The sequence below is a fragment of the Eupeodes corollae genome, chromosome 2, assembly GCF_945859685.1.
Source record: "Eupeodes corollae chromosome 2, idEupCoro1.1, whole genome shotgun sequence".
Taxonomy (NCBI): domain Eukaryota; kingdom Metazoa; phylum Arthropoda; class Insecta; order Diptera; family Syrphidae; genus Eupeodes; species Eupeodes corollae.
Genome location: NC_079148.1, coordinates 129,002,719 through 129,019,428, shown reverse-complemented (window position 1 = coordinate 129,019,428; position 16,710 = coordinate 129,002,719). Strand labels below are relative to the sequence as shown.

At 31.2% G+C, this 16,710-nt stretch overlaps 1 protein-coding gene across 2 annotated transcripts in view; it reads left to right on the top strand.

The window, feature by feature from the left end:
* The window catches only part of LOC129948306 (putative mediator of RNA polymerase II transcription subunit 12), a 44,271-nt gene that overhangs the window by 25,898 nt on the left and 1,663 nt on the right, over positions 1-16,710 (top strand). For both annotated transcript variants that reach the window (XM_056059260.1, XM_056059261.1), the window contains one exon: positions 16,397-16,683. In XM_056059260.1, coding sequence (XP_055915235.1) covers positions 16,397-16,683 — 287 coding nt within the window. The remainder of the gene's footprint in view (positions 1-16,396; positions 16,684-16,710) is intronic.

Sequence of the window (16,710 nt, the reverse complement as noted above, 5' to 3'; positions counted from 1 at the left end):
CGACGAGGTCGTGTATTTTTTTTTTGTTGATAAGAAAAAGAGATTGGAATTGGAATTATGAGGTTCACTGAAGAAGTGTGCTATGAATAGCTGAGATTATATCAATTTATATTATTTTAATCGTTCTCGTTGTTCATTGAATGGAATTGATTATAATATTTATGTTATGTTTTAAATATATTTAGACGTCCATATGTTTGGTTTTGAAAGCAATTAAAAGTATATCATACCTATTTTTAACTTTATAGCAAGTGGTTAGGAATAATTTGAGCCAATAAATCAGCTTTAGGGATGTTTTACCTCACAAAACTTTATTTTCAAAACAACATCCTGTTCCAAATAGCCAATAGCCATATTTATCGAAAGTTTTTGAAAAAAATTATGAACACACAAATGCGGCAATATCTAAAACGTGACGACATGCTATGTCCCAATCAATCCGGTTTCCGTCCCAAACACAGTTGCACTACTACCCTTATAAATTTGGTCGAGGAAATAAGGGAAACTATAGATCCGAATGTTGTGTTCTCACTCTTTTGGATTTTTCCAAAGCCTTTGACACTGTTAACCGCCCTAATTTATGCATCAAATTAAGGGATCAGTTTCAATTTACGTCATCATCAGTGAAACTCATTTTCTCATATCTTAGTTCTAGACACCAAGCAGTAGTTGCTAACAACCAAACTTCAAGTTTTCTTCCGCTAACACGTGGTGTTCCCCAAGGGTCTATTTTGGGCCCATTACCTTTTACCATGTATGTTAATGAGCTCCCGTCTCTAAGCTTTAACTCATCCATACATATGTATGCCGCTTAGGTACAGTTGTCCACTGGGGTTGGTTGAAAATGGTATTTGGGAGATAAACGAAGATCTTAATAAGATTTTGCTCTGGTCTCAATCAAGCAGACTTTGTTTCAATCCCACTAAGTCAAAATGCTTAGTCATTTAAAAAGACTCTACAGACACATATTGCTTTTCTCCAATATTACTCAATGATAACCCTATTCAGTTTCAGACAAATCATATACAACTTATCATAGGTAGAGTGTGCGGAGGCTAACGTATGTTATGGACCACCCAAAGAATCACTCCAATAAATACAAGAATGATTCTTGCTAAGTCGCTGCTTATTCCGCTTTTATTATTCGGGTGTGAACTATTTAGTAATTGCGATTCCAAGCACAAAAGGAAACTTAATGTTGTCTATAATAGTGTGACAAGATATATTTTTGGACTACGGAAATATGTTCACATTTCCTCACATGCAAGATTAATATATGGTTTTTCTCTTGATAACCTTTTCTCGTTTAGGACCTTGATAATGCTCCACAATGTCATGCAAAACACGACAACCGACGTACCTTTACAACAGAATCATTTTTCCACACTCTAATCGAAGAAGCGATCTGATACCAATACGCTACTCCTACCTTGTTTCGAGCCGTCAATTTTTCGTTCTCGCGGTTCGGTTGTGGAATTCCCTACCTTAAACTATAAGGATGATAGGCTGCACTACTCGGTTTAGAATAAGACATAGACAGTATTTTGAGGCATTGCGATGATTTGAACTTTTGTTTTTTTTTTTGTATACTTTAAGTGTGTTTTATAAGGTATTATAATAAAGTCCATGGATCAAATCTTTTTCATTAATTAAATAGTATAAAGTAGTTTTGTTTATATTAATCTTTTTTCAAGTCAACTTGTTTAAAATGTAGAATTCATTCATCTTTGTATTACTTTTCGTACGATGCGACAAACAATTGATTTTGAGATATTAAACATATCTCCAACGCAGATTTGGAAAGATCCTGTGGCATGAAATCGTAAAATAATAAGCACTTGATTCAATGTACAGACGGCTTTAATTTGGTTAGTTTTTTGCTCCAAATGATGACCAAATAAACTCAACAACTGATTCACAGATGCTTTGGAAAAATGGAACCTCATTTTGAAGTCAAAAACATCGTAGTTTGAAAATGGATTCTTTTTAACACGGAATACTCTTGAACGGCGGTTAACTATGGAGATGACCAATCTAATATTCTAATTAAAAAATAAAATCATAAAAATGATGTTAAATTTGTTTACCTATTCATTCTGTATCTCCAAATATTGAAAATACAAATTTTACAAAACAAAACATCGGCGGCCAATCTGTCATTTTCATTTTTTAATGACAGTTTTAAAATTTAATGATCCTTTTAATTTTAAAAGGTGTTTAAAAGCTTGTTTACTTTAAAAACGCTTGGTGAAACCTAAATATCCTATTTTACAGTATAAAATCCTGTTTAATATATAAAAGTTGTTTATGAAATTGTGAATTACTATTTTTAATTAAATTAACTTCCTCAATTTTTGTCATAAGAAATTTTATGAGCACTATTACAAATAATGCACAAAGGTTCAAGTAATGCCATAGGTTATGGCAAGCTTCCGTTTTCTTTTTTTATTTGATAATAATAAAAATAATACTCAACGCCCACGTTTTAATGCTTAATTTTTTGTAAAATCATTATTTTTCTCCCATCAAACGTCATGTTTATTTCATGATTATTTTAATGAGCAAAAATCAAAACAGAATAATGACAATTTAATGAATACTTTACAGCAAGTCATGAATTTTGATTGTTGATACACCTTTAATATATCTGTCTTCATTATAATCAATTCAATAATTTGAATTAAATCAAAATCAAACAATACAGAAGTCTAAAATAAAGAATGAAAATTTTATTCTAAATTGGTTTTGGAAAAACCAACAATTAAAATAAACAGAGAAATAAATATTTCATATTCATAAAATCAACAATTTTATTTCATACAATGTTGCATTGTTTTCTTACGTAATTTACCTACTTATATAAATGCACATATTGAATGTGGACTGAAAAAACAGTTTTTGTTTTTTTTATTCGCAATACCTCACAAAAGTTGTTAATTACCTATCCAAATAAAATAATGTTTTCCGTTCGTGCTTGCATTCAAACTTTAAAAAACTTGGGAAAATTTGCTGTTTTCTTTAATTTAAAAAGAAATACAAAATGTACGTTTATCAAAACACAGAGGTCCTAACTATAAGTTCAAGGCATGAAGAAAAAACAAAAATACAAGGAATTTAATAAATTTTTATTGTTAAACGTTCACGCAAAGCAGTAAAATATTACAATTTTTCACAAAAATTACCGATTTTCCATTTTACTCAAATAACTACGAGTATAATTAGAACAAAATAAATTAATTAAACAAAAAACAAACAATTTTATTAAATAGTTTGTACTTTAAAGTTCTATTTTGTTAAAAACTCAGGCAGATGGTTTTTATCAAGCCATCTCTTGCGTCTACTCCACACACTTTTTTTGATGCTTCAGAAACGAGCTTTACACACCGTTCTACTGCTTGAGTTTGACAAGGAAAATCATCAAAATCAGGTGCCAGAGATGTGCCAAAACGTATCAGTTGTTTGATTTCTTCATCCGTGATCCTCCTGATCTGAAGTAACGAAATGTGTCCTCGGAGTGTTGAAATTTTGAATTGGCTTTCCCTTCATAAGCGATCGTGCTTTCAAAATTTGGCGCAACCCTAGTTCTCTGATGTATCTACTTTCATCAAATCATTGCAAGAAGCTATCTTTCAGGAGGAACGAAAAATTCGTTCCGCTCAATCACAGGGTCAATGACTTACAGCAAGTTTGGAGATAGATACAGTGATGTTCTGATGGTTTCAAAAACAGGATCACCGGTCACCAAATCTTCTGAAATAGTACCTGTATTGATGGCAACAGAAATGACAAGTAGGTACATTTGATCCTTGCTCAGGACTTTTCTGTCTATAATAGGTATGGGGTAATCCACAGGCTCAAATTCAAACCGCAGCTTTGGTGGGAGAGTGAAATAAGCGGTACTTAAACCATTACTAGTTTTCTTCAAAATTAAGCATAAAGTTGTAAAAACACCATGTTTTACACGATTTGCGAGGTCAGTTAACGTTGAAGAACTACTGATTTCAATTTTTTTTAGGTTTCTCATACGCTAAATTCAACATTAGGACCTATTGCGTTTTGATAATAGTGAATTTAGTTATTAAAAAAAAGTCAAAGACGAGCAAATTTTCACAACTTTTCTAAAGTTTGAATGGAATGCGTGAACGGAAGATATTTTTTTTATTTAGAAATCTTTTTCAGACATTTACTGGGATAGGCAATTTTTTTTTATTTATATCTTTATTATCGCGTAAATCAATTACAATGCTAATACTTTGCGAGCTTTAGCTACCATGACTAAATGCTCGGACTCATATAGGTAATTAATAACTTTTGTGGAGTATTTTTTTTTTGTTTGGTATTGCTAATCAAACTAAAAAAATTGTTTTTTTTTTCAGCCCACCCTAATGTACATATGTACACATGAAATAGATTTTAGGAAGTATAATATAAGTTTTCACATTTGAAAACCATATTAGAAGAATTAAAAAGGCTAGAAATACGCATTGAAAAAGTTTCAAACCAATGTACATTAATTTATATTGTTCCATTGTCAAAAAGCCACAATTCATAAATAAAATAACTTTGATTTCAATGCTTAACTACTTATGTATGTATTTATCAGTTAGAACGCTAATTTTGAAATCCAAAATAAAATTTTTACTTTAAGGAAGAGTTTGGTTCTCAACTTTTTCTTAAGTATTATAAAAATTGTATTAGTGCTATGGACTTATTGACTTCATAGAAAAGCTCATTAAAAAAATTCAAAACACCCCACCGGCACATGAAAAATAAATCCATGTTGCTAACTATATGGAAATGCTAAAGAAACATTCAGTGGGAGATAAAACAAGTAGTCTTTAAAAAAAAAAAGCTGATTTAACAAGCAATGTGCAATCAACGAACGAACAAACTCCATCTAAAGTGAAAGCAGTTAATGTAAAATAATATAACAACAAAAAAATTATATTTCTCGACAGCAAGATGCGGATTATAAAAAGCACTTGCAATGCAACAACCTATATGCCAAGCTAAAAAAATATAAAAATGTTAAAGATCACGAATGTTTCAGAGAGTGGAAATATAACCGACCGACACCATCAGATGGAGTTATGGTGGCGTGCGGTTAATGCGAATGAAACATCTCTAAGTCGAGAGTATGTTTTTTTTTTAATTTTTATATTTGCTTGTTTATTCATTTGGTACACACTCGTGCTTGGTACGAAAATTTACTTTACGGCATATATAATATAATGGCAAAGTGGTTTTGCACTCAGCTCTTTCGTTTTGGATGATTTCTACCATCAGTCGATTTGTGCGCCCCCTGTCACACAAACTACAACAAAAACTACAAAAAACTCGTCTCGTCAAGATGGTGACGTTAATGTTTAGCTTTCAGATTATGTAATTATTGTTTGTTTCAAATGAATCAACAAATATAGAAACGCCTAATTGATGTAAATGGTAAAAGATGCCATACTGCAAGTTTGATGGAACTTCTTTTATATTTTGTATTCATAAGGTATACGAAGTAGAGATTGTATTTAGACATTTTTTATTAAAAAATGCAGGTTGTGTGCATTTAAGTTATGTTGCAAAATATTTATGGTACGTATAAGAAATGATGGTATACGGGCCTTTTGAAATTAGTTAGATAATACGGTAATTGACAACAGGGATAATGGTGGAAAGAATGAAATAAAATATACTTTAATTGGTAAATGATATTTTTTTTATATACATCCATAAATACATATATACATACATAGGTAATTTAATTAATTTCAAAAACCATTTGTAATTAAAATTCGAATATTTTTGATGGAAGTTAGCAAAAATATGTACATAGATAAACATTAGATAGATAAGACAAAAATTGTTATTTATGCATAATTATTAATGACAGAAACGTTTAAACTTTTAATGAATATCAAAAATACAAATCACGAAATAACATTAATAAATTATAATTATTTTATATATTTTTTGACGTTTTTGATACTTCGTCGTAGTAGCAAAATTATTTTGCTACCAAATCGAAAGAACCATTAGTACAAATATGCTATTGAGTTAGATAATATCTTTCTGCAATGTGCTAAACTGTAGGTATTTTTGTTAAATATATTATTGTAAATTTATGTACCTATACATTTTCTTATATTTGTACATATCTCTAAAAGTAATGAGTTAAATCTCACTGTTAATTATCGTTCCTAGGCACGAACGGCACCGGTCTAACCAAACAATTACACAAAGCATCCGCCATGACCAAATGTTAATATAACCATACAATAAGTAGCTACCTATATTTGAAGTTTGTGTTTTGTTTTTTGTATATAATCGAATATATGTATCTTTCATCACGTCATATCATTATTATTATCGTTTCTTTTTTTTTTGTTGTGTTTGCCTGTTGTTTTTCCTTTGAGATAAGCATTTGATTGAGCCACACGTTAACCAGCCATAATGATAGTTATGGCTACTTTAATGATGATCAGTAAGCCTTGAAAAGATTTATTAAAAAAAAAAGTTCTCTACGAAAATTTTCAATGCCAGGTTTAAAAAAAAAAACTGAAGATTGATGTGAATTTGATAAACTTTAATTATGTAAAAAAATATTATTGGTACTTTAGTATCTATCAAGAGACGACGATGTGATTACTTTCAAATGCTCCTTTTTATAGAATGTTCTTACCTGCTTCTATTTGGCATATGAATACGAATCGCTACATGACTTCATGTAGGAAGATTAAGATACATAGTTTCATCTTCAACATACTCATGTTGTTATGTCATTTTTTGTCAACTTTGCAAAGCTAACCCCAAGAAAAAATTTAAATAAATAGCTCATCCATCAATAACAATTTCCTAGATAGAGTAACTCTATAGAAGTATATGTACAAGATCTTTTCAATAGCATAATGATTCTGAGCAAACATAAATTTCATTGTTGAACTTTAGCTGAAGCTGCGTGTGTACTTAATCATCGATTAACATTGAATAGAGAAGTAGAGGTAGCCTTCACATCTTTTTTAAAAATTGCATGCAAACAATAGAATTGTTGGCGTATACTTAGTATTTATTGCAAGTTTATTTAAATTTGAAAAAAAAAGAATCTTTTGCATATAACCTCCTTTTGCAATGGCATTGACTTCAAGATCGTATTATACCCTCTAGTCTCTATAGTCTTACATTGCAATAGTTAAACCTACATTTGTGTTTATAATATATGATGAAGATCTATATCATTTCGCATGGTTCAGTAGTTATAGTTTTGGTCGTATATATGAATGTTCAAGTACACTTTATGAACCTTAAAAAAGACCTCGTATAGTCTTAAAAGAGATGGGATTTTTGTGTATATATTCTCCAAATGGAATGGTTTTTTTGTTTTTTTTTTTTTGTTTTATACAACAAAGTAAATTGCAATATAAAAAAGGTTCATAAATTAAAGAGAGAAAGTTCAGAGAAATGTTTATTTGTTGTTTAATTTTATTTTTACAAGAAACAAATAAAAATTAATGACCCACCATATAGTAGGTGATGGTAAATACGACGCCCAACAATGCGAAAGAGTAAATTGGAAGTTTATGATGTTTCCTTTGAACAAAACGTAAAGTTTATTGGTAAAAGTTGAAAGTAAATGAAAACAAAAGTTAATTATTTTGTTTGCACTGTGACACTGTAGATTGAGAAACATTATTATGGCCTTTTTCTTGTGAACATTTGAACTCTCTTTTGTGAATTTGAAGGAATAAAAACAGTTTTTAAAATAGCTTACATCACATTATGTTAACTTTCCATTATTTCTGATTCCAGTCTTTATTTGGTATTATTAATAAACTGACTTAAATTTTTAATTTAGATTGCATATTATAGTCTGCTGAATTTGAAGTATTATTGCTACAAAATAAGTATATAGATAGATAGATTTGGATTTTATTGGATCAACATTTGAATTTAACAATAGAAACGTTTTTATATTTACATTTACAAAAATCATTATGACATGGCATTTGCCGTCTGCCAGATTGACAACTATAATATATTAATTTAATTACAAAGATATAACCGTTTTAAATAACATATGTGTTTAAAATAAGGAATTATATGGAAACCAATAAAATTTAAAATTCAAATAAGATACAGTTAAAGGTTTGTTTAATCAAAAATCTTCGTTAATTATTCTTGCTCTATATCTGAGCGCAATTACACAATATTCATAAAGTCTATTAACGTTCATTTGATTCAATTCGTCCAGGACTTGCTCTTCAGATAAAACATCGCTTCCAAGAACGCTTCTTCTGGTTTCTTTCAAAGTTGGGCATCTTCCCAAAAAGTGAATTACGTCTTCTCTTTCTTTCATGTTGCAAATGCTGCATTCTAATGGTAGATCAGGTCTGTGAGGCATGAAGTTCAGATTGATAAGCTCGCTGCGAAGTCTGACCATTGTAGCGATAACATTAACCTTATAAGAGTCATGAAAATAGTTTTTCTCTGCCAAATTGTGATTTAATCTACTGTAAACTGTTCTGTAGATGGAACTGGAGGCTTCAGCTATATATTCAGCTCTACATTTCTCATCCACCTTCGAGATTACATTGTAGAAGAGAGTCTTGCAACTACCAATGTTTTCCAGGTTTAAATCAAAGCTTAAATTGCATTCTTCAGCTAGTTTTGACCACTCTCTATAACAGCTGTTTCGTTCGTGTATGGCACTGATAGCTACCTTCTTGACTAATCTGGATTCTGATAAATTGAATATGTACTGAAGAAAATCGGCTTGCAACTTCAATGTCTTTATGTGTAAAGGTGATAGTCCTGTTTCGAGCATTACCACGTAATTTGGTGTGTTGACTGGTAAGCTAAATATCCTTTTAATATAGTGTGTCAAGAGTTTTTCCACCGTTTGAAATCTCATACATCCCCAAACTTGTGCGCCATATAAAAGTATGCTCTCCGATACTGCTTCAAATACCTTGTGTTTACTGCTATGCGCAATGTTTCTGTTCATGAAGCATCTTTTCCATGATATGTTAATGGCTGTTTTCGCCTTTTCTAACTTCACAGTTAAATGCTTCTGCATGCTCAAACTTCTCGTAAAAATTACCCCTAGGTATTTGTATTCGGTTACACACTCTAAGGCTTCTCCGTTAAATGACCATTTCTCGTTAGAAGCATTTCTTCCACCACCGTTTTTAAATATCATCACTTTAGACTTTTGCGTATTAACGATTAAGTTCCATAAGCAACAATAATTATATAACCTGTTTATCATGAGCTGTAACGCTTCCGGCGAATACGCAAACATGACAATATCATCTGCAAATAATAAGGCTTTCATATGTGTTCCTGCGAAATCCACGCCACCAGGAAGATAATCAATCAGGTCATTTATAAAAAGTGAGAACAAAGTGGGGCTCAATGTGCAGCCTTGCCTTACTCCGGATGAGGTCACAAACCAATCTGACAACTCTGCACCATTCCATACAGCCGCTCGTGTTCCTCTATAGAGATTCTCTAGCGCACGTCCAAATTTCATCGATAACCCCGCGTTATATAGCTTGTAGAATAAGGCACCTCTATTAATTGTATCGAATGCCGCTTGAAAGTCGATGAAAAATACATATAATTTCTTTTTCTGAGCGATAAAGCTTTCTGCAAGACTTCGGAGTACAAAAATATTGTCCATTGTAGAGTAGCCTGCTCTAAAACCTGCTTGAAACTCTTTCAGTATGTTCTGAGACTTAATCCACTTGTTGAGTCTTTTCTGCATCATCGTTGTAAGAATTTTATATGTTGCATTCAAGAAGGAAATGCCCCGATAGTTTGAAGCATCCGCGTATGATCCTTTCTTATGTATTGGGAATATAACAGCTTCTTGAAATTCATTCACTACCAAATTCCCCTCTATGACTTTATTGAACATCGTAAGAAGTCGATCATTAAGTGCAGAAGTGCCATATTTGTAAAATTCGGCTGGGATACCGTTTGCGCCTGCTGCTTTCCCATCTTTCAGAGTACATAACGCTTGCTCCAATTCTTGTGCAGTAAACTGCGAGTCCAATATTTCATTGGTTATACCAGGTGTTGCATATTGCCAGATCGATGGCATCATTTCTGGGTTGAGGAGTTTCCGAAAGTGTTCGGCTAGCATATTTGCACACAGATTTTTGTGTATTGGCGGTTTTTTACCATTTAGCTCCCACGCAAGTTTCCAAAACGTTGATGCATTATTACAGGAGGCCAACCTGGCCGCTTGTCGTTCCTCATACTCTCGCTTTTTGCTTTTGCACAGTTTTTTATATGTCGTATTAGCTTCGATGTATATGTTTCTAAATTGACCTTGAGGTGAGTTTCTGAAATTCCTGAGCCATGCGAATGAAATTCTGCGTGCCTTCTGGCATTCTTCGTCAAACCAAGGCTCTACCCTTATTTTGTTTCGTGTAGTACTAATCTGCTGCTGTGGATAAGATGCCTTAACAATTTGATCTAGCAAGCGAAAGTCCGTATTTTGGCGGTTGTGTAGATTCGTGTCCAAACGTTGTCTGTATAATGAGGCTTTTGAGAGTTTCCAGTTGAGTCTAGGAAGTAATTGGTCGATGTTATTTACCACAGTTGAATGCCCAGTCATCCGTAAGGTAACGACTATCGGCAGATGGTCTGAGTATGGAAGTTCTCGCACCTCGAAATCAGTCACAAAGGGTTCCCAATCTTCGCCTATCATTGAATAATCAATAGTTGATGAACCTTGACCACCAACAAAAGTAAAATCACCAGAAACGTCACTGGGCATTGTTCCATTTAGAATTCTCAATCCAAACGAGTCACACAGTTCAATTATTCGTTTTCCTCTTGTAAAATGTGTGTGGTCCCTAATCTCGCACTTGAAGGGTTGGCCGCGTTCCTTAATTGTGGTACAAATATACAGATACCCTAATTTGCAGGCGTAATATAAAATGTAAGCGTAAGCTTAAAAACGAATCGTACGATTCAACAAATAAGTATATATTTGTTTGGTGAAATCAATAGCCATCCATAAAATGATAAAAAAAGCTTTTTTTAAAATTCTTTAATCTTTTGATTTTTATAAAAAATTATTATTGATTTACATAGATAAAGTCATTAAATTATTGAAAGAAAAAAAAAGTTACAAAAACGTTTGGATTCATTTTCTAAAGTATATTTAAATAACAATTAAGTTCTATTAGACAAAATTGTTGAATGGTTTAAATTATTGTTGTTTTTCTTTGAATAAATTTGAAATAATAAATTTGTTTCCATAAAATGTAAATTACTTATTTGTAAGAAAATAAATAAAAATGACTTTAGATAAAGACACATTAATTTCTTACACTGACTTTGCATTTTAATTTGTATAGGTTTGTGGTAGGTCTTTTTTATTACCCGTGTTTTGTTGGGAAATCTATCCATAGTAAAGTAGAATTTTACACTAATAACAAAAACAATATCCATAGTGAGAATAACAACGATAAAAGTTAGAGTAGAATCTCACTATGGATAGGTGTTTGACATTTATACGAGTCTCGAATGGATCTTATGTGATTTCGTTCTCAAATGTTGGTACGATTGATATTGCATTTGGATCTCGATGGCTGTGTTCGTTGAGTAGTTGTGCATGTGGAATCATGTGTTTTTCATTGGAAAAAAATCAATCTGTTACTGTTGATATTATTAAGTTTTAATGAAAATGGACTAACTGGGCTGATTTTGTAAGAGAAAACAATAGAAAAGATAATTAAGTTATGCTACGTTTCCACCAAAGGTTTATCTCAGATAAGATTAAATAAATCTTTTTAGTGTTTCTAAAATGCAAATGGTGTTTCGATGTTTCTTATGAAGTACAAGTGAGATAGTTTGATTCGTATTAAACAATGAAGAACTGAATCCTTCAGCACCATATAAGAATATCCGACCTACTCCATGTGTCATTTTTTAATTTGATTAAAACAAAACTATAGTTTTTGTACATAAACATTGAAATAAATCGACCATAATGCATTACCTGTAAAACAAACTCCTCGACACAGGTTTTTCTTCACACATTTTGACTTGACTCCGATCCGCAACTGGAATCGAGTCGAATCAAGCTCATTTCAACTCGATTCAGGTAAATAAAGAATTAAGGCGAGCTTCAAGCTCGTTTTAACACCCCATGTTAATGTAGTAGTCTACGAACAAACCCCCTTCTTGAAGTTTTTATTTTATGTCAAATTGTTTCGTTAAATCTCTGAAATCGACTATCAAATTACACAGACGTATTTTCTTGATTTTGATAGTCAACTATTAAAAATCAGCTTACCCGATTTCATCCCTGGTTTGAATTTCGCTCTTTTTTGGAATTTTTTGATTAATAATTCTGGCAAATGTAGTACCCGTGGCATAATGGTAAGTGCGATGGACTGTCATGCGAGGGGTCTTGGGTTTCATGCCTGCCTATGCCAACTAAAGTTTTTTCACGGGTACTGCCTCTTGCGAGGAATTCACAAATTATCCAAGAGTAACTCTTGTCATGAAAAGTGCTTTCTCAAATTTGCCGTTCGCATTCGGCTTATAAACTGTAGGTCTCCTCCATTCCTGACAACATTACTCGCGCACAAGAATTGTTGAGAATTGTAAGTCACTAGGCCTTAGTTGTCAACGGACTGTTGCCTCACCCAATTTATTTTTGTTTCTTTCAGTAAGAAAAACATATTTTTGTATTACTCCGGAAAGGTACCGTTATTTTGTTTTTTAATTTTTTCAGCAATTTATGGACCGATTTCAGTAATTTTTTGAGCAAGCTCTTATATTGCCTCAACAATATTTGATTATCAAAAGTTGCACTTTTGACAAAAAGTTAAATTTTTTTTAAAATTCTATATCTCAAAACCGGTTCAACATTTTTTTACGAAATTCAAATGTTGAGCGTATATTTACAATCAAAACAAATGAATACCACAAATATTTTTGGAACAAAATTGAACAAATGTATTTATAAGAAAAATCAAGTTTTTTTGTATTTATGAAATGGAATTTAAATTTTAGCAGTATTATCTTAGTACCTTTGTGTATATGATTTCAAAATATTATTCTTTAAGAATTTGGTTGTTGCACACATATTTTACTTGCCTTTGCCTATTTAAAAGAATAAATACTATTCTTAGTACAAGTTAAAGAAACGGGCCATAAAGAGTATATGTATTTTCTATTACAACCACTTGTTTAACCTATACACATTATATTTACACAGGTATTACGTACAACCTCTACAACTACTACTTACGTGTTACTTCATAACTAAAATCATAAACGCACAAGAGCCTTTGCGTAACAATTCCATGTTTGCGCTGAAAACTTATAGGAAAGAAGGAGTGTGATTGGATTGTAGTAGGTACTTTCTACCTACCAATAACATTCTTTCACTATCATCATAAACATGTCATGATCTTTCTATCTGCATAAAGCTGAGCACCCCAAGTGAACTATTCATGTTCGTTTCAGGCACCTACATAACTAAACCACACAACCAATAGGCGATCGCTTTACAATTAAAACATACATGTTCTGCCTCTTTTTACTCTTCAGATAATTTATTTTCCATCCTTGTTCTTCTTATATTAAATTTTAAAAAAAACTATCCAAAGGAAAAAGCTTCGAACGAACTAGTTGAATACACAAACAATTGTTTTCGTTAAGTATGCTTACAAGTATTTTTCATTTCCGGGATGAGTTGTCCTAGGATGAGTTGTGCCTTGGGATGAAACTAGCTTACCGACAAAAAATGCTGTGTATTCGATAAGTTCATTCAAATACACAAACCATTTCTCTTAACATAATATTTTCCAAGGAATTCATATTTTAGTTTTAACAAATTATCAATTAATATTCGAATAGTCTACGAAAAATTCTCTTTGTTTTGGCACCTTATATGTTAAAATTAGTCCCGTATGAGAGCCGAAAAAAGGGGACATACTAACGAAATAATATATATGAAGATGATTCGTACAGACTTAATTTCTATTCAATCATTAAACAACTGCATAACAAAAATATTTTTAAGAAAAAATGGAAAATTAATTTAAATAAAACCGGTCTAACAATTTACAAACAAAAAAATTGAAAAATGGAAGTTTGACAAATAAAATGGCATTTATATCTTTGAAGTCAAACTTATTTTACAGGTATATTTTTAAATCTCATATAGGTAATTTTTTAAACAGGCTCTTTGCATAAAGGAGTAAGTTCGTGCGATCAATAATTTTGTAATTGCATGTGTGTGCTTCAGGTAGGACTGTTTAGACGAATAGTCCAATTTATAGATTTATTTAAACTTTATCTTGCTAATTCATTCTTGTTAAAATTCTTGTTTTAATATGTTAAAATATATCAAAGTCTCTATTTAATAATGAATAAAATAAACCCAATATGTGTTTGATTTTGAAAAAGAAGATGAAATTAACTTTTAAAATATAATAACAAAAATCAAAACAAAACAAATAAACAAAACATTTTTGAGAGGGTTCAGTGATTTTCCATAGTTAAAATTCAAAGTATCCGGTTTAGTGGCTGCAGATATTTTTTTATAGACATAGATACAAATCCAAACATACCTACACAACACAAACTCTTGAAAGTTAATTATAATAAAAGAGAATAAATCAAAGAGTTACGAAACCATTAGAGCTCTTTTGTATTGTTGTTATTGTGATCAATGGATCAACATCAACTCTACCATAAAGCAAGAATAAAAACTTAAATAAAGGGTGTTTCTTTTTAAATAATTGTCATATTTTATCATTTTGAATGTCGTAATCGAATTTTTTTCAGTTTCGATAGTTTATTTTTTAATGAATGAATTTTGTTCATTAATGTGCATTGAATTAAATTTTGCATATTGAAAATCAACACCTAATAAAACACCCACTTCACATTTTGTAACTATTTTTATAAATAATGTAAAAAATTATTTTAAGAAGAAGAAAAATCAACCACAATTAACGACTTTGCATATAAATGGGCTATAAAATGATTGAATTAGAGATTGTTTGCCAATTCAAAGCACGTATTGCAAATATTATACAACAGAAGTCATAGATATTTTTAAAGGAACATTTTTTAATTAATTTTCATTTTTATTATATACACAAGTACATATCTATGTACATTCACATAAATATTACGATTACTTTTTGATTTATGCTGAAAATGGAAAGTATGCACGTTTGTTTTATTTATGTTTATTGTTAAGGAAACGCTGTTAGATTATCACGTTTTATGCATTTTATATTAGTTTTCATTTTTAAATGATGATGAAATGAAAAAATTCCGAAACATAGAAAAACTGACAGGAGGTGTTTGAAATGTGACAGAGATTCAGCTTTTGATAGGTATGAGATGGTTTTCTTTAAGTGAGTCATAATCACGACATGGCACAGGTGGGAATTTGAATTCAAGCAGACACAGGAAGCGTTTGTATGATAAAGAGGGTGTTTTTTGATGTTTTATAATTTTTAGAAAAACGTTTTTTTTTTCCTTTAAAAAATTAAATTTATAAAGATTACAAGAGGATTAATTCGATAATTCAGCTTGTTTTAATAATCTTTACTTATTTTATCAATGAATCCAAAATAAACAAATTCGTTTTGAAAATAAACAATAAAAAGTAACAAACAAAATAAAAATTTACTTAATATAAATGTCTCTGGTCAATAAGTGAAAGTTTTTTTTATTTCACTGCAAATTCAACATCAACAAATTAATGTCTGTAATTAATCGTGAAGCAACCATTTGTTCAGATATAAAGTCACATTTTCAGAGAGAGAAATGAAATTTAATCAGCTGAAACATTGATTGCCTATAGCAGCAACAGCACTCCCCCTTGTGTAATAAAGACTTACAAAAGAATTAAGAAAAAAAAAATACTTCGGACCCTATATTAAATAAAAGATTACCTTAAAAGCTGCGAAAGCTATTTGTTCGTTTTATAATTAAATACCTACGTATTTTTCTTATTTAAAATAAGAAACTCCTCTAACTGCTGCACGCTTTGTTGGCTTTTGATTCGGAGTGTCTTTAACCGACTTTCCATATATGTCCACGGTAAACACGGAACGCGATTGCATAACGTTTTCCCATAACAGATTGCAAGTCCAACAAACAACACTATAACTTCCTCAAGCCATTGAACTCTTCCATATCGCCAACACGGTTATGTAATCGTGTACCATTAAGACATCATTATGGCTTGGCTAACTACCTAAGGTATGATGTTTTTCGCCGTCCGTTCCGTATCTCTATATCTTTAGATCATAAGCATAACCAATCAAGCCAACCATACAATCTTTTGTAATTTTATGTTTAAACTCTTCCTCTTATTGATTTGTTTTTTTTTTTTATTATTATTTTATTTTAACAGGAACTTCCACGTGCCGATGCATTGATTGGTATTGATTCCAACAATGATGAAATTGACTTGCAAAATCTGGACAAAGACGAACCAACAATGGTTAAGAAAGTGGAACAACCTAAAGAAACAGCTGCAGCACCAGTAGATTCTCGCAACGAACCAACAAATGAAAGTGAAACCGATTCATCTTTCTCGGACAGCGAAGAAGCCGATGATCTGCAAAAAATTTCAAATAAAGTTCCTCTTGAATTAGATTTAAGCGACTTGGCAGCAGCTCTTTTGCAAAATAACAAGAAGTACTATTTGCAGTTTTTTGTATTCTT